The sequence below is a fragment of the Naegleria gruberi genome, assembly GCF_000004985.1.
Source record: "Naegleria gruberi genomic scaffold NAEGRscaffold_33, whole genome shotgun sequence".
Classification (NCBI taxonomy): domain Eukaryota; phylum Heterolobosea; class Eutetramitea; order Acrasida; family Naegleriidae; genus Naegleria; species Naegleria gruberi.
The window spans coordinates 75,420-97,039 of NW_003163294.1; the positions used below are offsets into that span (position 1 = coordinate 75,420).

General features: G+C 33.9%; 11 protein-coding genes across 11 annotated transcripts; 5 read left to right on the forward strand and 6 right to left on the reverse strand.

Moving 5' to 3' along the window:
* Positions 1–338: 338 nt before the first annotated feature.
* Positions 339–2,018, reverse strand: NAEGRDRAFT_50162 (uncharacterized protein; the record flags this gene model as incomplete). Its single annotated transcript, XM_002675543.1, has 1 exon — positions 339–2,018. One exon carries the CDS (start codon positions 2,016–2,018, stop codon positions 339–341), a length of 1,680 nt encoding a protein of 559 aa, XP_002675589.1.
* Positions 2,019–2,480: 462 nt separating this feature from the next.
* NAEGRDRAFT_80237 (uncharacterized protein) lies at positions 2,481–4,792 on the forward strand. The gene has a single exon (XM_002675464.1). It carries the CDS (start codon positions 2,482–2,484, stop codon positions 4,702–4,704), a length of 2,223 nt encoding a protein of 740 aa, XP_002675510.1. The 5' UTR covers position 2,481; the 3' UTR covers positions 4,705–4,792.
* Positions 4,793–4,807: 15 nt separating this feature from the next.
* NAEGRDRAFT_69196 (uncharacterized protein) lies at positions 4,808–6,820 on the forward strand (the record flags this gene model as incomplete). Its single annotated transcript, XM_002675465.1, has 1 exon — positions 4,808–6,820. One exon carries the CDS (start codon positions 4,808–4,810, stop codon positions 6,818–6,820), a length of 2,013 nt encoding a protein of 670 aa, XP_002675511.1.
* A 330-nt stretch (positions 6,821–7,150) lies between these two features.
* On the forward strand, positions 7,151–8,572 carry NAEGRDRAFT_69197 (uncharacterized protein; the record flags this gene model as incomplete). Its single annotated transcript, XM_002675466.1, has 1 exon — positions 7,151–8,572. The coding sequence occupies one exon, from the start codon at positions 7,151–7,153 to the stop codon at positions 8,570–8,572; it is 1,422 nt and encodes a 473-aa protein (XP_002675512.1).
* Positions 8,573–8,677: 105 nt separating this feature from the next.
* On the reverse strand, positions 8,678–9,061 carry NAEGRDRAFT_69198 (uncharacterized protein; the record flags this gene model as incomplete). Its single annotated transcript, XM_002675544.1, has 1 exon — positions 8,678–9,061. The coding sequence occupies one exon, from the start codon at positions 9,059–9,061 to the stop codon at positions 8,678–8,680; it is 384 nt and encodes a 127-aa protein (XP_002675590.1).
* Positions 9,062–9,203: 142 nt separating this feature from the next.
* On the forward strand, positions 9,204–10,956 carry NAEGRDRAFT_69199 (uncharacterized protein; the record flags this gene model as incomplete). The annotated part of the gene is made up of 2 exons (XM_002675467.1): positions 9,204–10,245; positions 10,295–10,956. The coding sequence occupies 2 exons, from the start codon at positions 9,204–9,206 to the stop codon at positions 10,954–10,956; spliced, it is 1,704 nt and encodes a 567-aa protein (XP_002675513.1).
* Positions 10,957–11,582: 626 nt separating this feature from the next.
* On the reverse strand, positions 11,583–13,160 carry NAEGRDRAFT_80238 (uncharacterized protein; the record flags this gene model as incomplete). The annotated part of the gene is made up of 2 exons (XM_002675545.1): positions 11,583–11,913; positions 11,991–13,160. 2 exons carry the CDS (start codon positions 13,158–13,160, stop codon positions 11,584–11,586), a joined length of 1,500 nt encoding a protein of 499 aa, XP_002675591.1. The 3' UTR covers position 11,583.
* Positions 13,161–13,482: 322 nt separating this feature from the next.
* On the reverse strand, positions 13,483–15,114 carry NAEGRDRAFT_69201 (uncharacterized protein; the record flags this gene model as incomplete). The annotated part of the gene is made up of 1 exon (XM_002675546.1): positions 13,483–15,114. The coding sequence occupies one exon, from the start codon at positions 15,112–15,114 to the stop codon at positions 13,483–13,485; it is 1,632 nt and encodes a 543-aa protein (XP_002675592.1).
* Positions 15,115–15,528: 414 nt separating this feature from the next.
* On the forward strand, positions 15,529–17,016 carry NAEGRDRAFT_69202 (uncharacterized protein; the record flags this gene model as incomplete). The annotated part of the gene is made up of 1 exon (XM_002675468.1): positions 15,529–17,016. One exon carries the CDS (start codon positions 15,529–15,531, stop codon positions 17,014–17,016), a length of 1,488 nt encoding a protein of 495 aa, XP_002675514.1.
* On the reverse strand, positions 16,949–19,204 carry NAEGRDRAFT_58435 (uncharacterized protein; the record flags this gene model as incomplete). The annotated part of the gene is made up of 1 exon (XM_002675547.1): positions 16,949–19,204. One exon carries the CDS (start codon positions 19,202–19,204, stop codon positions 17,024–17,026), a length of 2,181 nt encoding a protein of 726 aa, XP_002675593.1. The 3' UTR covers positions 16,949–17,023.
* An 865-nt stretch (positions 19,205–20,069) lies between these two features.
* On the reverse strand, positions 20,070–21,521 carry NAEGRDRAFT_50168 (uncharacterized protein; the record flags this gene model as incomplete). The annotated part of the gene is made up of 1 exon (XM_002675548.1): positions 20,070–21,521. The coding sequence occupies one exon, from the start codon at positions 21,519–21,521 to the stop codon at positions 20,070–20,072; it is 1,452 nt and encodes a 483-aa protein (XP_002675594.1).
* Positions 21,522–21,620: the final 99 nt, after the last annotated feature.

Below are 21,620 nucleotides of genomic sequence, written 5' to 3' on the forward strand. Positions count from 1 at the left end.
ATAAACTGTTTGAGGGTGAGAACGGATAGCTATTGTCAATTTTGAAAGAAGAGAGTAAGATTTTTCAATGGACAATTAGTGAAAGAAACGATTCTTCAAAAAAAAAAATTCCCTTTCCTAATTGAGGAGAATCGGATTAACGCGAAATTTCTTCTTGCTAATTCAGACAAGTTTCTATTTGAGTTCAATTCAGCTCTCAATATTATCCAGATGAAATTAAAAGAAACTAATTGTAAAAGTAGATAAAATATATGAATTATCATAAATATAAGAATTTGAACGAATTAAGGCTTCTAAAAAAGTGGAATATCAAACACCTAGTAGTAATCAAATCAATTTTATTCCATGTCAATATCCACAATTTGAGCAGTAACGCTTGTTGAGACTGTGGTGATAGGTGCAAATGAGGCCAAAATATTGGCTGGTTCGATGGCTTCAGAATGACCAGCTTTAGTTCTATATGAACGACGTAACTTTTCAACAGCTTCAATAGTACTTGGAACGTCATCTATAGTCTTTGGCACAGCAATACGTAATGAGCTGAGTTGATTAAATTTATCAACTGGGTGTTGCAAGGTAGGGAGGGACATGTTAGGCTTTTTGTTTCCTTGTAATGAGGAAAGATCAAGTTTTTGAGTACGAAGTTTCTTATTCGATCGGAGCTTTTGAAGATAATCCAGTAAATTATCACAAATCTTGATTTCTTCCTCATAGATGTTCTTTGTTTGTTCTGGCACGGCTTCAGCCCATTGTTGTGTAGTTTCTTTAAGGAAATTTTCACGAGCCTTCTTTTCTTGCATTCTCTTTTCTCTGATAGCCTTCTTGTGTTCAAATTGCTTTTGTGTTTGCAATCTATCTTCCAATTTTTCCAAACTTTCCTTTTGTCTTTGTTGAGAAGATGAAACTTTTCTTAATGTAGATTGACTTTGATAATTGTCATCGAAGAGATTCTTAATTTCCTTCTTGATACCCTTGAGTTGATCTTCAAGTTTCTTCTTTTCTTCGAGGGCAGCCTTCTTTTTTGTGGTATTTTCGTCAAGCATGTCAAAATACTTTTGACGTTCATCAACCTTATCCTTAGAGGCCAAGTTGAGGCCTTGAATCTTGAGCTTGAGCTCCTTCTTGGCATCGAGCTTGTCTCTAACTTGTTTCTTCAAGGCTGAATGCTTTTCAAAGTTATTTTTCAAAGTGTTGAGAGTTTTGATTTTTCTTAAAATTACTTCTTCTTCCTTCATTGAAAGGGTTTCTGTTTGTTGTTTTTCACTGAGGTAATAAATCTCTCTGCCAATTTCGTCGGCACTTCTAAACTTGGATTTCTTGACTTCCTCACCAAATTCTTCAATACTTTCATTGAGATCGACAATTTCTTGTTCGATTTGATTAATTTGTACAAGAATACGATCCTTTTCATTACGGGTTTCATTTGTTACGTCCTTATATTTACCAATTTCATCAAATAAAACCTTTCTAGCTTCATTCAATTGTTTAACCTTCTCGTTAGCCTTTGAAAGCTTTTGATTAATCTTTTCGACTTGATCTTGTTTATCTTCAATAGTTTTTTGAATCTTCTTCAACTTGTCTTGCACTTCTTGCTCTTTTGGATGTTCAGCTAACTTGGCCTTGATTTCCGAAATCTTTTTACTCAACTCTTCGGAGGTGAGGAATTTCTTTTTATTTTCTTCCTTGTTGTTTGATTCCTCCTTGTTATCATCCTCTCCGGTTTTTTCTTCCTTCTTGTAATTCTTTTGTCTCTTTTTCTTTTCCTTCTTATCTTCATTTTCTTCCTTTTTGTTGTTGTTTTCATCACCTTCGACAGCCTTCTTTGGTTTTCTTTCCTTCTTCTTTTTACTATCAGCGGCGATATCTTGTTGTTGTATCACCTTTTCATTAGTCTTGAGGGCTGATTCCTCTGTGGTAATAGTGGTATTTGTTGTAGAAGCTCCTGTATTTGCTGATGACAAATCAGTTGAAGCGGCTTGCAGAGTATTTTCAGACATTTTTTTTGTGTTTGGCGCCATGTAGCTTTTCATTACTCAACTTTAGACAATGAAGCCCTTGTCTATTCCGAACTCAATACCATTTTCTAATGACATGATAATGACCCAAAGTTGAAGTGTTCAACTCGAATTTGTTGTTTGCCACTGTGATGAAATTTTGTATATTGTCTTAATGAAAACTCAACTAACAATCCATTCCATCTCCAAAACAGGCACGGAGCCAACGAATAACTGCATTACGGTTGAGGATTGAATTTGTTAGTCGCTTACAAGAAGATTATTATTAAAAAATGTCTTCTTCCTTAAATTGCTATATTCCAACAGGTGTTTTATTATTTTAATTTAAAATAATTAAAAATAATATTTTCATGATGAACAATTAATAACCTTTTGGAGAATGACAAAATTTGATTCTAATCCATACAATAGAAGAATATATCCATCTATCACCAAGCAGTCATCAAACAACAAAAAAAAGAACAACATGTATGCTGATTTGACTTTCCAATTCCTTGCTGAAGAGGAAGACAATTCCGTTTATTATTCATCCTATTATGCTTTTCAATCATTTGGATCTGATGAATTGCTTTCTCTCTTGAAAAACAAATTTGTAAATCAAGCTAGAAATTTGATCAAATTCTTGAATAACAGAAAACAATTTCTCGAGTATGGAAAACGTTTGAAAAACAATGGGATCATTCCTACGGGTGTTCCTATAGAATTGATTTGTGATTGTACGGTACATTTGAATGTTTTTGAAACATTTAATAGAGTTTCGTTTGAGGAGATTATGGCTTGGGTTCCTGGTGAAATATTTTGCATTACAAATAAGCAAGTTATAAAAGAAGCATTGCATTATCGTGGAATCCTTGTAATGGCAAGTGATGAATTGAAATCAGACCCAGAATTGGTTCTTAAAGCTATTGAAACAGATGGAAATTTAAAGAAGGGAAGCTTTAAATTTGCTTCCAAGAGTTTGAGGAGTAATCAACAATTTCTACTGGATGCCATTGAAATAGATGCTGATATTTTAAAGTATGCTGATTCTGCATTGAGAAATGATCCAGATTTTATGAGAAAGGTTGCTAGAAGACACCTCTATTGCTTTAGATTTATTGGTGAAGAGTTGGAAAGAAATGAGGAATTTATAACCTCTGTAATGATTGAAAACTCACTAGCTATTGGTTGTTTGGGAGAATTGTCGAGATCATTGTTCAATGATTTGGATCGTGCTGGAGAAGAAATTGTACAATTATTTGAAACATTAGTGGATATGAGTAGGTCTGACCTCATTGAACATGTTAAGGGAATTTGTCACGATAGGGATTCAATGAAGCAGCTGTTGAGGTGTGATGGTTCACTTTTGGAGTTTTGTACTGAAGAACTTCAAAATGACAGGACACTTGTAATAATAGCTGTAAAGAATAGGGGATCCTCTCTCCGATTTGCTGCCCCAAATTTTAAAATGGATCGAGAAATAGTTAATCTTGCATGTAAAGATTCAGCAGAAAACTTCAAATATGCCTCAGATTCTCTCAGAAGTAATTTTGATTTTATAATAGAAAATCTGAAAAACGGTATCGACCTTGTTCCATATCATACAGCTGATATTGATGAAATGTTGAAATTAATTGGATTTTATTGCTTTGATGATTTTATTCAATTCTCTTGTGAATATTTTCCTGATTTAGGTTCAGATCTTGATCTGATAGAAAAGATTGTGGAGAGATGTTGGGAAGTGAGACAAGAATTTAGTGACTGGCCGATATTGGAGCATGTTTCCGAGGAGGTGATTCCTGCTCTTCAAAAAGACATTTTGTTAAAAGTAGTTCAAATGGATGACTCGAACTTTGACAGAATACCTACTGAACTCAAGAATGACACAGAAATTCTAGCAGCACATATTACAAACCAGGTCAACCAAGCTCCATATTTTGAAGACTTTGAAAGCCTACCACAATTTCTTGATTCTGAATTCATCAAACTATTAATCAATTATAACATTGACTATCGTATTATTGAGCATATGCCTGAAGTTGTAAAAGTAACACCCATTACATCTGAATTTGTGAAGAAATGGCCACAAGCTTTTACTCTATGCCCAGAATTTTATTCAGACGATGTACAATTCATTACAGATAGTAACGTTATGGCTATTGCATTTGCTCGTGAACCAGTGCAACTGGAACACTTGGATTTAGTCGCTCAGGCCATTCAGAAAGATCCTAACGTGTTGACAAAATTACCTGATGATGTCCAAATAGGATTACTCAAACAACACAAACCAGACCTATTGAAAGCACTAGCCCAAAATTGTGACGATTATGCGAGGCTATGTGAGGAGGTACAAGCAGATCGTGATGTGATTTTAATGTGTGCTGGTTCTCCTTTTGGAGGTCATTTGGCTGATCTTATTCCAGAACAAGTCTTGTTGGACAGAGATTTCTTAGTCAACCTTGTCAGGAGAAATGGCTTTACTTACCAAATGATTCGAGAAATGACTATGGAAGAGGATGAAGATGAAGAATTAGCTATGGAAGCTTTGAAATCTTGGGGCTGGTTTGAATCTTCATTACTATATCAATATCATGATGCTAAAATAATTTACAAGATTTTCAAGGAATTATTGAATCAACGTTTGAAGGCTTTTTACAGTGAAGATTTCTTTATTCCCTCAAGATATTCTTCACTTGCTTTTAAGGTTTAACATTGAATAGGTTCAATATTTGAGAGGATTTATTTCCTTAATCATTATGACTATAGAATAGTCTAAAGTAAATATTGCACTTTGCCACACCAATTTAAAAAAAATGTCGCTATTCCTCACGCACTGTTTCCCTCATGCTAGCTCATGCACCGATCACTATGAATCCGATTCGGAATATGAATGTCGTGACGATCTATTCGATTTAAACAGATTCACACAACCAATTCACGTCGGATTGGATTTAACAATCGAAGGTTCAAGAAAATTAGGACACTACCTATTGATCATCATGTGGAGGTTAATATTAAAAAGTCCCATGTTATTCCGAGTGAGAGATGAAGCGAAAGAACAAGTCAAATTGTTGGAGAAATTTTGTTGCCAGAGACACGAAGAGTTTAGGGAGGTTTGTTCGAATCATCATTTGTTTGAAGATTCGAGTGTGGAAGTGTTTGATGATATGCAGGTGTGGGCTTCCATGAGAGAAAGTGAAGAAAATGAGACACGGGAATACGAAGGAGAAAAGAGAATTAAATTAGATGCTGAATCTCTGTCAAAAGTTTATACACTTTCGAATTATTTTGCTACTATTGTTAAAAAATACATATTTGGAGAGTTGGCGAAACATGGCACTGTAGAGATTTACAAATTTATCACAAAGCAAAATAAGATTGCACTTACATTTAAAATTGAGGAGCTCAGAGATATGGTATTGAAATATTTCGAATATACTCCTTCAATGCTTCCATTGGAAGATCAGGATGTTAAATTATATTTTATTGGAATGACAGCCTTACTGGAATATTTGGCAGCTGACATGATTGAATTGGGTGGAAATGCCGCTAGAGATGCCCGTCAGGAATATATTACACCTTCTTGTTTTGAAATAGCCACTTCAGGAGATGCAGAATTGGAAAGGACTGTACTATTTCACATGAACCATTTGCCTCTCGTTGATTTCAATTATTTTTATGGAGCCAATCAAACAGTATTACCTCCTATTGATGTGAATGAGAAAGCCAATAGTGGAGAGGAATTTAATTTTACTCAACTACCAACTGAATTACATCATACCATACTCAAAAATGTTTCTTCGTTGGAAGAACTTTTGGAAATGAGATTGGTTTGCAAACAATGGAACTATTTCATCATGAATGATAATGATATTTGGAAGAGTTTAATTTGTAACAATATGATTTCAGAAGATTTATTCAGGTTCTGTGATTCAACTTTTACTGTTGATGAGTTGGAAACTATTTTGAGTAGAGGAAAAGATCTAAAACCTCTCCATTTTGGCCAACAAGTAATTAATCATTTCTATGAGAAGAATGATTGGAAGTCCCTATACTTTATTCTCGTACGAAGACATTTGACATTTATACGTGATTTGGATTTGATGAAATCAAGAGAATTTTTCGATGTATTTCAATTAGATTCTTCTGTAGAATCATATGATAACTCGAAAAAGAAACTGCAAATTGGAATTACAAAGGGTTTATTTGCATATTTCAACTTTACAAAACACCTATCATCACGTGTTTCGTCTAAGGTTTACATTCCTAAAGATGCTCTTTCAGAATTTTTGAAATTTGGAAATAATTATTCACTAGTTGGTGTGATTGACTTTTCAAAATTCTCCTCCTTCATTTCATGTCGTTTGTTCCCAAAAAATGGATTATTATATTGCTTTTATCACAAAATCAATCAAGCAGATTTTCTATTCTTTGAGAATTATTCTCTTGAATCTGAACAATTAATTGAATTTGAAATCAAAGACAAAACCTTTAAATTTCCTCAACCAATTAATCCATACCAAGTCTACCATGAACAAATTGTTGTCAATCAACCTTCATGTTGTCCATTCTTTTACTTGCAGCAAGCACAAGGTCATCGTTCAGGTTGCAATCTAGCCCCAAGCGTTCTATTTAACAATAATGAAGACAGACCTGAAACAATGATTCAATCCTACCTCAGAGAGGATGACGATGATAATATAGTACTGCTATCAGACACCTTGGAGGAATCAGAAGATACTTTTTCTATTTACATTTCAAGAGAGGATTTAATCTTAAGAAAGTTTGAGAATGCAAAAATTGAATATGTGAAACCAAACTACTAGCACGAGCCATCAGCCAAAATTGTTTAATAAATTAAAAAGACTACAGCACCACAGGTTCCCAAGTTGTCTCCAACCTCAGTACTGATGTGGCTCGACGATGCTTAACTTCTCAAATCGGACGGGATGAGGTGAATTCATCGTGATATGGCCGTAGCCATTCATCACCTTAATATGTGATATTTAAATAAAAGGTATACTACCTTAATATCCCGATGTATAAAAGCTATACCGAAACTAAGCCAGTTTATCTTATATCTGTTGTATATCCAAATATATAAGATATCACCTAATCACTATTCATAACCAATTTCTTTTCAAACAACAAAAAAAATGCTAACAAACAACCAAGAACTTGTTTCAATCATTCTTGATTCGAATTTTAAAAGCGATTCGTTGAAATCAATCTTTGGAAATTATTTAATTAATCAACAAGAATTAAAATATTTACACATTCTCGCCTTTGTCTATTCCAACAATTACAAGAATACTAATTACAACCATAGCAGCAGTCGAGTCAGAACTTTAGAAAATCGAGAATTGATCAAACTTTGTTTGCATAAATGTGGAACTTTTATCAAATTATTGGAAGATAAATTCCGAAATGATAGAGAATTGGCATTGATTGCTGTTAAGAGTAACTCGAATGCCTACACGTTTATTTCGAGAGATTTGCAGGATGATGAAGAAATTTGCATGGAAACCTTGTTGAATGCTAATTTTGGAACTGGGTTCAATACACTGGAATTGATTTTTACAAAATTTCCAGGATTTGGTTTGCATGAAGATGTTTTATTGCATAATTTGCAGTTCAGTGCTGATTTGTTGAGATTTGCTGATCGGTCATTGGTTGGAAACAAGGAATTTATGATGAAAGCTGTCAAGGTTAATGCAAATTCTATTCAATATGCTTCTCCACAAATACGAAATGATGAAGAAGTGGTGATGGAAGCTGTTTTATTACAACCTCATGTAATATTTGGTATCCATTCAACTAATCCAGATTTTATTTTGAAATATATTGAGAAAAGTCAAATACCAACAATACTGAAATTTGTTGATTGGGACATACGAAATAATCGAAATATTGTTTGGGAAATTATTAAGAAAAATCCATCAGAGTTTAAATATGCAAGTTATGAACTCAAAGGAAACGACAGAGAAATCGTTGAATATGTAGTTCAAATAGATGGCCAACTCCTGTTGGAATATGTAGAAGAACCACTCATTCAAGATAGAGACATAGTTCAGCTAGCTATTCGAAACAACCCAATGGCTATCAGATTTGCAAACTATTTTCAAAATGATAGAGAAATTGTCGAATTGGCCCTTTCCATGAATAAAGATGCAATTCAATTTGCATCGAAGAGATTGAGAGAAGAAATTGAATATCAATCTCAATTAGACAATGATTTATATGGAAATGAAACAGTTTCCAAATCAGATAATCATGAGGTTGATAATGATCTTTATGGAAATGAATCAGTTTCGAATATTTTAAATGATGAAATAATTCCACAAGATTTTAATCTAATTTACTATCGAGAGAAAATGTTAGAATCCATCAAATGGAATGAATCTTATTTGAAGAGTGTTGAGAATTCCCTTGATTTGAATCGATCTTTCATAAGAGATTGTATTCGAAACAATAAGAATTGTCTATTATTCATTAGAAATCACTTTTTAATGGATAAAGAATTTATCCTCTTTGCATGTTCCAACTATTCCATTCAAGATTTTTCATGTGAGTTCTAAACTTTCAACTTCAAAACTTGTTTCTAATAAAATATTATACTTTATTTTTACTGTGTCATGTCCGTATCCATGTCCATATCCATATCCAAATCCATCAAATCCAAATTACGGTTCCAAATTCTTTCCAAAATCTTGTGGAGTAACAATTAAATGCAATTTGGCTTCTGTCTTACTTTCCATAAGATTCAACCACAAATCCTTATCCTCTCCCAAAACAAACGATGCAAAGCTTAGAATTTTAGCTTTTCCTAAAGGATCATCCTCTGATAAATGGTCATGATCTTTCACGACGAAAGTTACCGAATCCATTTTTGGATTAGAAATGGAAATGTAAAATTCTTCATTCCAAACTGGATTTAAAGTTCGTTTTATAACTTGAGTGGTGAATATTTTGGTGGGTGTGATGATTTCCACGTACGGATCACTCGACAAGATATCGGAAATCATCAAGTTTGTTGCTTCAACAATTTTAATTTTGACAAGTGGCATTTTTTTAGAGTTGATTAATTGGGATGAGATGGTGAACTTGATTGTCATCTTTGAAAATATAATGGATGGAATTTTATATCTTTAATAAATGGTGAAATTTTAATATTTTTTATTATTTCTAATATAAATTTTAGAATAAAAAATGATCAAATCACCTGCTAAACTATTCTTCACAATTGCATTGATAGTCATTGTCTATTCTTTAATTTTCTTATTATTCAAGGGAACAAGCAACCATTCACAACTATACGAAAGTGATGAGAAAGCAGCCGAAACACCTCTAACCAACAATGTTCCAACAAGAACAGATAAACAAGGAGTTTCGGAAGAAGAAAAACCCATTCAATCTTCATCAGACGAAATAGGATTTGGAGAAGCTGACGAAGAAACCACTGAAATTCCAACAGGACTTGCTCCAATCTATCCTAAATTTGCCAAACTAATCCTTTCGTATGACTTTCGTAAAAAAGGAACCTACGGATGGTATTTACATAAATTACTAACTAAACATTCCATTGGAAATCAGCAATTCCCTTCAAAAAAGAAGAGAAAACTAATTCAATTCGGATTTGGAGAGAAATTAACAACTCATCCGAATTGGTTTGGATTTTTCAGGAAATTTAATAATACGCATTGTAGACAATCGAATTGTGAATCATTTCCATTGGAAGATTCCAGAACTTTCTTCTCAAAGAATCAAAGTTTGGGAATTTATTTGGATGCAAATATTGAACATTACGAATATAAAGATAGAGGATTGGGATTAGCAATGGCTAAGGGAGAGGAAAAGGTTAGAAGAAAAATGGATAAATTTATGAGTGAGAATCAATCACTACATGATGAGGAGAATCTATCTGAAAAGTTTGATGAGGAATTTGCATTGAAAATGTGGTTGGCAATGAGGCCATTGAATATTCTGTTGAATAATGAAGCAAATGCATTGAGTGAAGTGGAAAAGAGTGATAATAATGAGAAGGGACATATGGATATGTCAATGTGTTGGAGTAGAAAGTGCTCCATTTGGACAACCTATTTCTATACCAAGATGAATTTGGAATTTCAAGAAAATGATTCAGGAAAAATACCAAAACATTGTATCTGTTCATTTATTAGTAATTGTGTTGAGGAGAGATTGAAAGTTGTGAGAGAAATTAATGCAATCACTCCTGTCACTCAATATGGCAGTAAGTATTTAAGTACTAATGAATTATAACTCATCTTTTCTCAAAAAAGCATGTGAAAGAAATGCACAAGAAGGAAAGGGAGGTAAAATCCAAGAATTAGCTGACAATTGCAAATTCTACATGGCCTTTGAGAATACCTTGAGGGATGATTACATTACTGAGAAATTCTTTGAGGGTTTCATGCCACTTGGTTTGGGAGGAAAAACAATTTCCATCTATAGAGGAGCTTTCAATGTTGGAGATTATGGATTCAAAAAGGATAGTTTCATTAATTTCCATGATTTTCAAACCCCAACTGAATTGGCAAACTTTATCAAACCATACTGTGAGAGTGATATAAAGTTTGCCAAGCTTTTCCAGCAACGAATGAATGAACAGACTAAAAAATCCATTAAGGAAATGACATTGAAATTGCATTTGGCCAATGTGATCAAGTCGCCATGTAAATTGTGCACAGCCATTGGTGAAATGAAACTTTCCAGATACATCCTATTTAAATTAGGACTCAAACCAAAATATTATAGAGTGAAAAGTTCTGAATTTACTAAATTTATTGCGGAGATGGGATATGATAAATTGGAAACAGATCAATTGAGAATTTTGTGGGATATTTGGGATAGAGCTTATGGAAGATTAATTAAACCTGATAACAATCAATCAAATTGGAATGATTATGACATTAGTTGGGTGACCTATGTCAAAGATCAATAGACATTCTTAATATTTACAATTCTAAACGACTTTCCTTGGCCAACTTGACTGCTGCCATAATAAATAATATGAAACTCAAAATCATTTGACCACCAATCCAATTACAAAATAATGAAAGCACAGCAGTGTGCAATGGATAAATTTGTAGAGGATAATAATTATCAAAGTAAGGAATGGCAAAACAAATTTGCATCACTGAATAGGAGGTTGTAATTTCCAACAAGTAGAAACAACTCTTTGAATGAAAGCTCCACCAGAAATGCCAATCAAACCAGCTGAAATCAGCTTGTGCCAATTCCGAAACCAAAAAGAAAGCAAAAACTAATGTCAAGACGCTTTGAATAATCTCAGCTCTCTGATAGCCACGATATTGATTAATAAATAGCACATTGAACAATATCCAATAGATGACCAGAGAACCAAATATTGGGAATGGCCAAACATAGAGCAGAAAGCTAATCACTTCATAAATCATTTTTTTCTTCTTGTTTAAGTGAAATTAGGAGTTTGTCGAATTTTAAATACTTTTTTATTCGTTGCTTGTGGTTGTGTGAACTCTCCAAACAGTAACACTTGTAAAAAAAACTTGCATGTGGAAGAATCGAAAATGGATACAGGTGGACTTTGTTATCGAACAGAAAGTTTATTTTGTTGGCAAAATCGAATAAAAGTATCTTTCAAATTCATTAAACATTCAAATCTCAAATCCTCTAAAAATTGTACAATTTTGATTTGTGGAATTTCCTCAAAATCATGATCTTCCAATGACATGGGTGATAGAGAATTAGTTCCTTCCAAATTTGATGGATGTGAATTACTCAATTGTTGCTGCTGTCCACTCTGAGTGGATGATCCCTGATTCAAAATTGCAGAAGATGAAAAGAATTTCATGCTCATTCTCTTCGAACTTCTCTTATTGGCCAACCACTGTTGCTGTGCTTGATTATTTTCCTTAATCTTTTCAATTTGACTTTTCAATTTCTTTCCAACGTTGATTTCTTCCAAACCACCACCACCACCACCACCGCACTCACAGCACCAAATGAAGGAGCAGAAAATTTAGCAAATAAATCTTCATCGAATGATGAATTGGCACCTTCTGATGTTAAGTTGCCTCCTCCATTTACTGCACTTGTCGTTCCTCTCTCACTAGTAAATGCTTGTTTAAACATATTTCTGTCAATTCCTAGAAATTCAGTGTTTTTTCTTCTGCCCTTCATGAGAGATTTTCTCTTTTCCAAATTCATTTTCTGCATCTTTTCAATAACTTGTTCCAAAGATTTTTCCAATTTCTTGATAATTTTCTCTTCGAATGAAAATTGAGATTGTGCAATTTTGAATAGTTTGGATTTCGTTTGCATTCTTACTGAATTTCTCTTTGAATTTTCAGAACTATTCGAATTATCTACAACATTGTCCAAATTCTTTTTACATTCTTCCAATAATTGATTACTGACAAGAAAAATATCCAAATTTTCTTCTGAATATTCCATCTTGGTATAATTTCTGAATTGTGAAAGGAGAAGTTTATCTTTTAGCACCTTGTTTATTCCATCAAATCCTAAACTATCTAAACTACTGATGGAAAATGGACGTTGCTGAAAAGTACGACTATTTCTATTATTCGAATCTGAACTATTCTTATTATTCAATAAAGCAAATAATCGTGAATCAATGGAGAGGTGTTTTTGTGAGTGTTGTGCAGAAATGGTTGGTGGAGAATTGGGAGTAGAATTTGTAGGACTTTCTTGTGAATTATTCGAAGTACTTCTGTGGTGATGATACATGGAACCATTAGACGAAACTATGGTTAATGAAGATGTTGAAGCACCAGAGGAAGGTTGTTGATTTTGTTGATGGTGGTTGTGCATCATGGAAATGGCTTCTGTAAAATTAGCTGACTTTCGTTTAAGTGCTTTTTCATTATTCGAAAGTTTATGATGTTCAGTTTGTTCATTTCCAATAGTTATTGTAGAAGTGGTAGTTAATGATGTTGTTGCTGTAGTGGATGATGATGAGGAAGAAGGAGGAGGTTGAGAAGTATCTGTTGTCATCATTGGATTATTCGAAACTTCGGATAGTGGCAGCGAATAAATCATATCATCGTATGGTCCTGGATGACTCGTCGTGCTCGTAGTTAAACCATGTAACGTAGTGGACGAATCTCCATTCGCTGGAAATTCATTCGATATTGGTTGTCCCATTGCTTTGCAAAAAACAACAAAAAATTAATATTAGAAACTGGACGAAATAGTTTCAGATGATGAATAGCAAGGAAGATGTTTTGTGCTTTTTTTAAGTATGCTAGTCATGTCACCCTCATGTTAATTTTAAAACCGTTATTCGATACCAAAAGATATATTTCGCCTTGCTTCGAATGAGGATTCTTCTTACTAAAAGTGGAAGCTAGAGTCCTTTGTTTCTGTAATCACAAAACCTTTGTTTCGTTTAAAATTAAAGTAAGGTAATCTACTTGTCAAAATTATTCTTTATTGGAAAGTGAATTGTTTAAAGTTTCTAATAATTCTAAAATTGTGAAGATTTAGTGGTCATATAACACCATCTACTAGCTTTCAGATATTCCAAAACTATTCTCATTGAATCTCTTGTTCCAATTCTTTCCAATGCATCCAATGCAAATCCAACAACATATCTACATTGATCTGTTTTCAAAACTCTGTTCAATGCTCGAGTGGATCTTTCGGCTTGGTTTCCAATTCTCAATGTAGAGAAAACACTGACATATCTGGTTTGTTCATCAAAGTTTGCACTTGTCATGAAATCCATTAACTTATCGAGTGCTGTGTTGAAAGTTTCGTTTTGAGTTTGTAATTGATAATTGCAGAAAATGGTTCCCAAAGTTTCGGCAACATAGATTTTCACAACTGTTGGATATTTGGATTTAGAACTGCAAATGTGATTAATTAAATCAGAAAGTGATTTGTCATCCAATGAAGATTTGACAAAAGGTCCCCATTCACTTAAAACATACATGCATCCAATCAATCCATTCAAATGTGCAAATTTTCCATTCATGATTTTGGAGGCAACTGCTTGAACGGCACTTGGCATTCTACAGGCAACCATGGCTTGAGCTGAATTGAGACTGAATTGTTCATCTTCAGAGTCCATTCTCTTCAGAAGTGTGTTATATTGCCCAGAGAGAGCAAAACGGTAATGATTTCCCATTCTCAATTGTTCTCCCTTTTCATTGAGGGATTCTTCGGTAAGTGTTTTCGAATCTATTGGCTCTTGCTTGAATGGAATTTGATGCATCCAGTTCCAAATGTGTTTAGCAATTGGATATTGAGTATTCTTTTCGAATTCTTCCAATTTTTCAGAATCTACTTGATCAAATTCAGTAAATCCATTAATATTTCCTACAATATCTGGATCTACTTGTGGTTCAACAACTCTACTGAATTGGAATTTGAACATGGCTCTATCTCTCAAATCATTCTTAGATCCCTTATGGATAAGATCATAGTGAATCAGCAAGATACTACCAGCTTCACATTCCATATACAAATCACAATCTTCTCTCCATCCCTTTTCGAATTCATTTGGCAAATCTCCCTTATATCTCTTTGGATCCATACAAGTATATTGGGTTCCCTTTCTCAATGCAGTTGGACCCATTTCAAGAACAGTCTTTTGAGGATAGTACATTAACATGACATTTCTCAATTGATTAGATCTCAAAGGTCTACCATGTCCAAAATACGAATCCTTATGCCACTGTTGAGTCAAAGTACCAGGTTCTGTAAAATGCATAAATCTATGAGCTTGCATCACATATTCTCTTCCCAAAACTCTTGTCAAAACTCCTCTCACTTTCTTATCTTGGAAAATTTCATTCAACTGTGGAAATCTTGCCAAGACGTTATTTCCCAAATTTCCTTCCTCCTTATAAATTTCAGAAACGTATTGAAATAGATTTGAATGCCATTGTGGATTCACTGATAATTCACTTGGTTTAATAATCAAATAACCATCCAATAGAAACCTCTTCAAATCACTATCGGATAAATATTCATTCATTGGCAAGGTCAAATCTCCTGATAAATCATAATCATCCTCCAGATAATCATAATTTATAGGTGCTTCTTTTTGAGATTCCTTTCTAACTTCACTGTGTCTTTTCTTATTACCTGCCATTTTTCCTAGTTGTGTGTTGAATATTTTTTTTGTTTTTGAAATTGAATTAAAAGTTGAACAAGTTCATCTTGTTTCTCAGAGTTGATAAAAATAGTTTTCAAGATGGAGGATGAAGTTTATTCACAGGTGTATTGTTCAATTCTTGTAATAAGGGCTTCTTTCACACTCAATAATATAGGACTATTCAATTGTTTACCGTAAACAATCCATTACAATAAATACATAAACATGCAATCTTCCAACACAACAGCAGCACAAACCAACATGCAACCAACAGCTTGCGTGTTGAGCACAAGTATCAATCCACAATTGGTCTCAACAACAATATCGCACGCAGCAATCAGAAAAAAAAAAGCGCCACCATAAGTAAGGTTATTTTTCTCTCTGACTTCGGAAGATATTAAGGTTGTTGAGATGAGAAGGACAGACGTAGTACTCTTGTTGGAGGTTTGGATGGTTTTGATGATGGGAGTTGTGGTGGTTTTGGCAGCAAATCCACCAAGTCCTAAAATTGAATTGAATGGACAAATTTCCAAGATGGAATCTAAATGTTTGATTGGCTTGAAGGGATTGAAATGTGGAGGAGGCATACCAATGTCTGTTCAAAATGCACAACTTAGAGGTGCAAATGCAATTGTTGATGAATCTGTTATTATTGCTGGTGTTGGTTATAGTAGAGTGGATCATACCATCAAGCCACAAATATTGAAATCTCCAACAGCTAAGAAGGTGCCTGTAACAAGCACTAAATTGTTGAATGTTATGAGAAATGCAAATGAATTCTTTGAGCTTGTCTATCCTGCTGATGGAAAGCCAATTTATAATGGATTGTATTCACACAACTCAGGAGCTGAAAATATTTATCAAAACTATTTCAAAGGAGATATGGTTGTCATGGATGCCCAACAACAATACATTACTCACCAAGTAGAAACAAATACCATTCAAGTTACTGAGGATTTCCAAAGAATTATTGATATTTTACCAAATGCTATGGATAGAGATTTGTACAATTTGGTCATTACATCTTTTGGTGATTCCATTCTCACTAGTGTTAATTATGGTGGAGTTGTCGATATGGTTGTCTCTGTTAGATCCTGTTTCAGTGATGCAAATATGAAGAGTTATTTGGATATTCAATTACAACTGTCTGTTGATAATAATACTGATACATCCTCTCTTCCAACAGGATATATTAGATACAATAAGGTAGCTCAATTGGATATCGTTGGAGGTAATCCTCAAATTTTCAACGTAAAGGAAAGAGTTAAAACTTTTGAACAAAATCCTGTTCCAGTTAAATTCTTGTCCATTCCAATTTGGAGAGCATTCCCAGCTGGACCAAAACAAGAAAATATGAAAACTGTCTACAATGAATATGTAAATCAAAAGGGAAAGGAAATTTCAGGCTTATTCACTCAATTGGAAGACAAGAGACTTCAAGAAGCTCAAACAGTTTACCTCTTCAGAGACAATCCATACGGTCTCATTGTTGATCACGGCCAAAGAATGGAATTGGCTCCTGGAGCAAGTGGATTGAGTAATGAATCAATCAAACTTGTTTTCCAACCTAATTTCCCATATGATGAGCCAACAATTATTTTCGGATTGAGACCTTACGTACACAGAAACAACGACGGATCTTTCTTTTTCGATTTCTTGAAAGGAATTTGTGATAATTATGAAATTGAAAAGTGCAAATACCCAGAGTTGGCCAATAGACCTCAAACTCCAGCCCAACACATTTCTCCAACTGGAAAAGGTGAATGTGTCAAGTTGAAATTCCCATACACTGCACAAACTCGTTATTCTTCATTTTATCTGTGGGCCTGTTCTGGATGTATGCCATTTATTTCAAATACTGGAAAAGAACTTACTTGCAATTGCCCATTTGTCAAATAAATTAATCTTAATTTGCAGTTTTGAATTGCTCTGTGAGATACTTGAAATCCTTCTTGAACTTAGATGGAATCTCTCTGCCAAAGTTACCAAAGTAAGATGGTTGCAGTGTTCGAATATTTGGCATGTTTTCCACATTCTTCCAAACAGTTTGATTTCCATCCTGTACTATTAAGCCGAAACCATAGAGTCCATTCTTAGAAGGGAATTGATAAAGTGGGCTTATTATTGATCCCACCTCTACATAACTATCCATATCAATGAATCTATCCTCATCCTCATCTGCCGCTCTGTACCATTGGGCCTCACTAAAGCATGAATAAGCTCCAAATAATCTAGCACCTTCATTAGAGAATTTTGGATGAATTAATTGTGAAAATACTTCATCCAAACGCAAGGTTTCATATTCGAAACCTTCACAACTAGGCAATAGTAAGTGGCGTAACAAAAACGGATCAGAAAATAATATTTCAGACAGTTTAGGAATAAAAAGTGCCTCATAGAATTGAACTTTTGCACACACCGTCTTTTTTGGATTATTAACTCTTGTCAATTCACTCAAACTTCCATCATAATGCAAAATTATTCCATTATCGAAGAAATAGAGAATACCTGATTCAGGTAAAAGATGCTTCACAGGAGAATTTTCAATAGATAATATACCAACTCCCTTCTCTTTCAAATCATTAATATTCAATTGTAAAATCAGAGATCGTTGACAAATGGGATGTTGATGTAAACTTGAAGGGAAATCAAAATTACCAAAAAGCTTAGTACTACCAATTGCAACAGTATCATCTTGGCATGTAGTTTGTTCGAAAAATAACGCTGTTGTAAGGACACTATTAAACTTGATCAAGTCAAAGCTTGCCTTACTTTCACCTTCTTTGGTTTTGGAATAAATATGTTCTAGAACCACCTTGTAATCAATAATAATTGGATTAATGATATTCCTAAAAATAATATAGTGAGGCATGTTTGTTTTGGCCAATACTTGTTCATTTCTGAATGGAGAAAGAAATTCATAATTTGATGCGTATGCAATACAAATATCCTTCCACAAGTGATCTTGGAAGCACATATTTCTAGCCAACTTGTTCACAAGTGAAAAATTATTCAAAATATCTTGAACTGGCAAAAATTTGAGAGCATTAAAGAAAACCTCATTTGGAAACATATTACTCAATTGTTGCTCAGAATTGATGCTCATATTGAGAAGAGTGTTTTCATAATCCATATTCAACATATGCCTGCTCTTCGTTCTTGCCTCTATTAATAATTCAGAGGAGATGCAGTGATGTTTGAGACGATTTATATCTAATGGTTTCAAATGTTTAAATTCATTAACCGATGCAACCAATTCTGAGTACAGGTAAAATTCAGTTTTTCCAACAAGTTTCATTTCAAAATAAATTTTTCCTTGTTCTGCAGATAGTATTGAATCACTCACTACAACTGCACACTGTCCAAAGTCTTCGATAACCTCATGAGGATTCATTAAATTTTGGATCACTTTAGAGGCACCATTCTCTAACAAGTAACGAGTCATTTCTTCCTTTTCCTGCTGATTATCAGAGAGTAAAATGTAATCTCTAAAGTTCATAACAGGATTGATCAATTGCTTATTCAAATTGTATAATAGCTCTTCAGAATTCTCAAAATATGAATCTAAATCTGAAGGTCTAATAACAATTCCATTCATACTACCCTCACTCAATTTGAGAATTATTCTAAATAGTGGAATGCCAATCCTTGCCTCCGCCTCTGTACATACAAGAATAACAGTCGGATTCAACATTTCAAACAAGGGAGGCTTTGGAGAATGAGATTTTAAGAGTTTCAATTCGTGAGGAGTGAGAATTTCTTTCCATTCCTCTTCACTCTTAACTTCACCAAGCTTTAATAATGAATTCAAAGTCTTTTCTGTATTGGATGAAATACTTCTCACTAATTTTGTATGAATTAAGACTTTTAAAAAGGCTTCGGGATGTTCCATAATTGTAGCACCAGTTTTGAGAATTTTACTCTTCAATTCTTCAAAGGTTTGATTGTTTTCTTGTTTAAAGCCTTCGGAAAATAGAAGGAAATCATTATTAATTCGTGATTTGCCATTGTTGGTCATCATATTGATCATTTCAAAGAGAGAATTTTCATAGTCATCATCTCCTGACTGTTGTCTGTTTCGTTTCATTTTTTTTAAATCAAATTTTAAATTAATATTTAATACTATTTGGTATTTTAATAGTAATAACGGAAAGAAAAATGCTTCGCCAACTGCCGAATGAAATTCATCACCTCATTGTTGATTTCATCGGTACTAGAAAGGATTCCTCCAACTATGCCATGATCAATAAAAGTGTTCGGGATTATCTGATGGAAAATCACTCAACACTTTTACTTGTAAAGATTGAACAGGAAATTGGCAGATTATCCAATAGTATTGCTCGATCTGTACAGAAAGCACATTCAGAGGTTGGATTTGCTACTTGTTTTGATAAGAAACAAATCGATTCAAAGAAATTGAAAAGACTCAGAGGTGAAATTAGCAATGCTGAGGATGTGATTAGCACATTGGAGAGTTCTTGTAAGAAGTTGAAGGAAACTTTGGGGTGCACTGTTGAAACTGTTTCAGTGCAAGAGAATTGGCCACAGTTTTTGAGTGAAATCAAGGAGGAATATGGAAATGGAGTGGCATCTTCTATTTCAGAACTGGTATTCGATAAGGTTAGATATGAAAAGGTGTCGATTCAGTACGAAACCAAGTATATTTGTAATGTGAGCTGTTTGATACATGTTGGATTGTGTACCTTTGATTTTAGTGGCTCAGAATATTTCATGAAAGGAGAAGAAACTTGTTATGGCCTTAGTATGAATAACAAGTCAGTTCTAAAATTCGAAATGAAATATTTGGAAGCGAATCAATCATTATTGCACACCTTTAGAGATCAAGTTGGATTGCAGAAGGATATTTCAGATGATTTATTAGTGGATTTACTATTGGCTATTATTCCTTTCAAAGATGAAGATTCCCAATATTACGAAGAGATTGAATTTATTTAAGAGGTCCAAGAAAATTCAATTGATTCGTGCCCATACATCATTATCGCAGGGTACACAGGTAATTTGATATCACGGATCGAAGCAATCTTGGAGTTTCCCTTATAAAACTGCAATTTTTTCTTGGCAGCATTCAGCTTAATAGTAATTACATCTCCTGGCTCAATATTCTTACTGTACACGTGTTTGTACTTTTTAGATCCACTCTGAGAAGGATTCCATATAAACCCATTAGCGGACATCATGTACATGCAATGGTCATCGTATGGTGACAAGCTGTGAATATGTTTTTCTGGTATTGAATTCATTACCACTCCAAATCCAAGCCAAGTATTAAGATTTACAATTTTAATCTTCCACTTGTAAACTTTTTCACTTCCATCCAATAATTTTGATATAAATACACTTGCATAGTTGGCATCGGTTGTTTTTGAGACTTTTTGCTTATCCACAAAGAATCCAGCACCAGGGATAATGAATTTTGGAAGTTCAATGGGTTGGTGGTGGAAATTCAACATTTCCATTTGTTCCAAACCGTATGCTACAAAGGCTGGATAGACAGGAAGACTAATATTGGGAATTGTCATTATTTTCAATTCATTCTTGTAAAAGGTAAGCTCCTTTTGTTCTGTACATATTTCCATAATTATAGTATCCCCAACATCACATTTATGTTTAACTTGATCATATTTCGTCTTGTCCTCTTTTTGATAATTCCACACATATCCATTCGGAGAGTATAGATAACTACCATTCCTATGGTATGGAGAGAGGTTGAAAATTTGCTTTTCCACAATCTCTGATGAGGTAACACCAACAGCTAACCAAGTTTGGAAAGCTAAAATCCTTACTTTCAATTTAATCTTTCCTGTGAATGTTGTTCCTATTGGAGTATCAAGGAATGTGCTCGAGTAGGATTTGTCAACAATCTTTTCAATTCTATTTCCAACAACCTTAAAATCCTTTGGATTGAACAAGTATTGCACATGATCTGTATTGTTCGTAACTTTGGACAAACTCACTTGAGATGAGGATGTAATTGAACTTGTTCGAATGTGAGAGGCTGATGATGATTTTTCTTGTGGTATTGTGGTGGAGGCAAGATCTTGATGTTCTGGTTGTTGAAGAGTTTGATTATTATTCGTGGAAATATTGCTGCTACTCGTTGTGGATAAGGCTCCATCAGATGCTGATTTTGCAAGAGTGGAAGAAGTGTTTGTGTCCTCCTTTTCAAAGCTGTACTTTAAGGATTCAAGTGGTGGTGGCTCTATTAGCTTGGATGGACATGAAAATTGTTCCAAGTAGTTTGACTTCTCAGCTTCCAATGTTGTAGTCGATGTGCTGCTATTACTACTATTTGTGCTGATTGCATCAGAGGAGTTGTTAATATTGGCTGTTGATGGAGTAGAGGTTGTATCATAGATAGGAGGAGGCTTTAATTCACTATCCATTTTCAATTTTACGCTTTTTTAATGATATGTTTATGAGTGTAGAGGTGTGATGGAGGAGGGAGCGAGGAATGTATTAAGGTAGTTTTTTTTGAAGGCGAT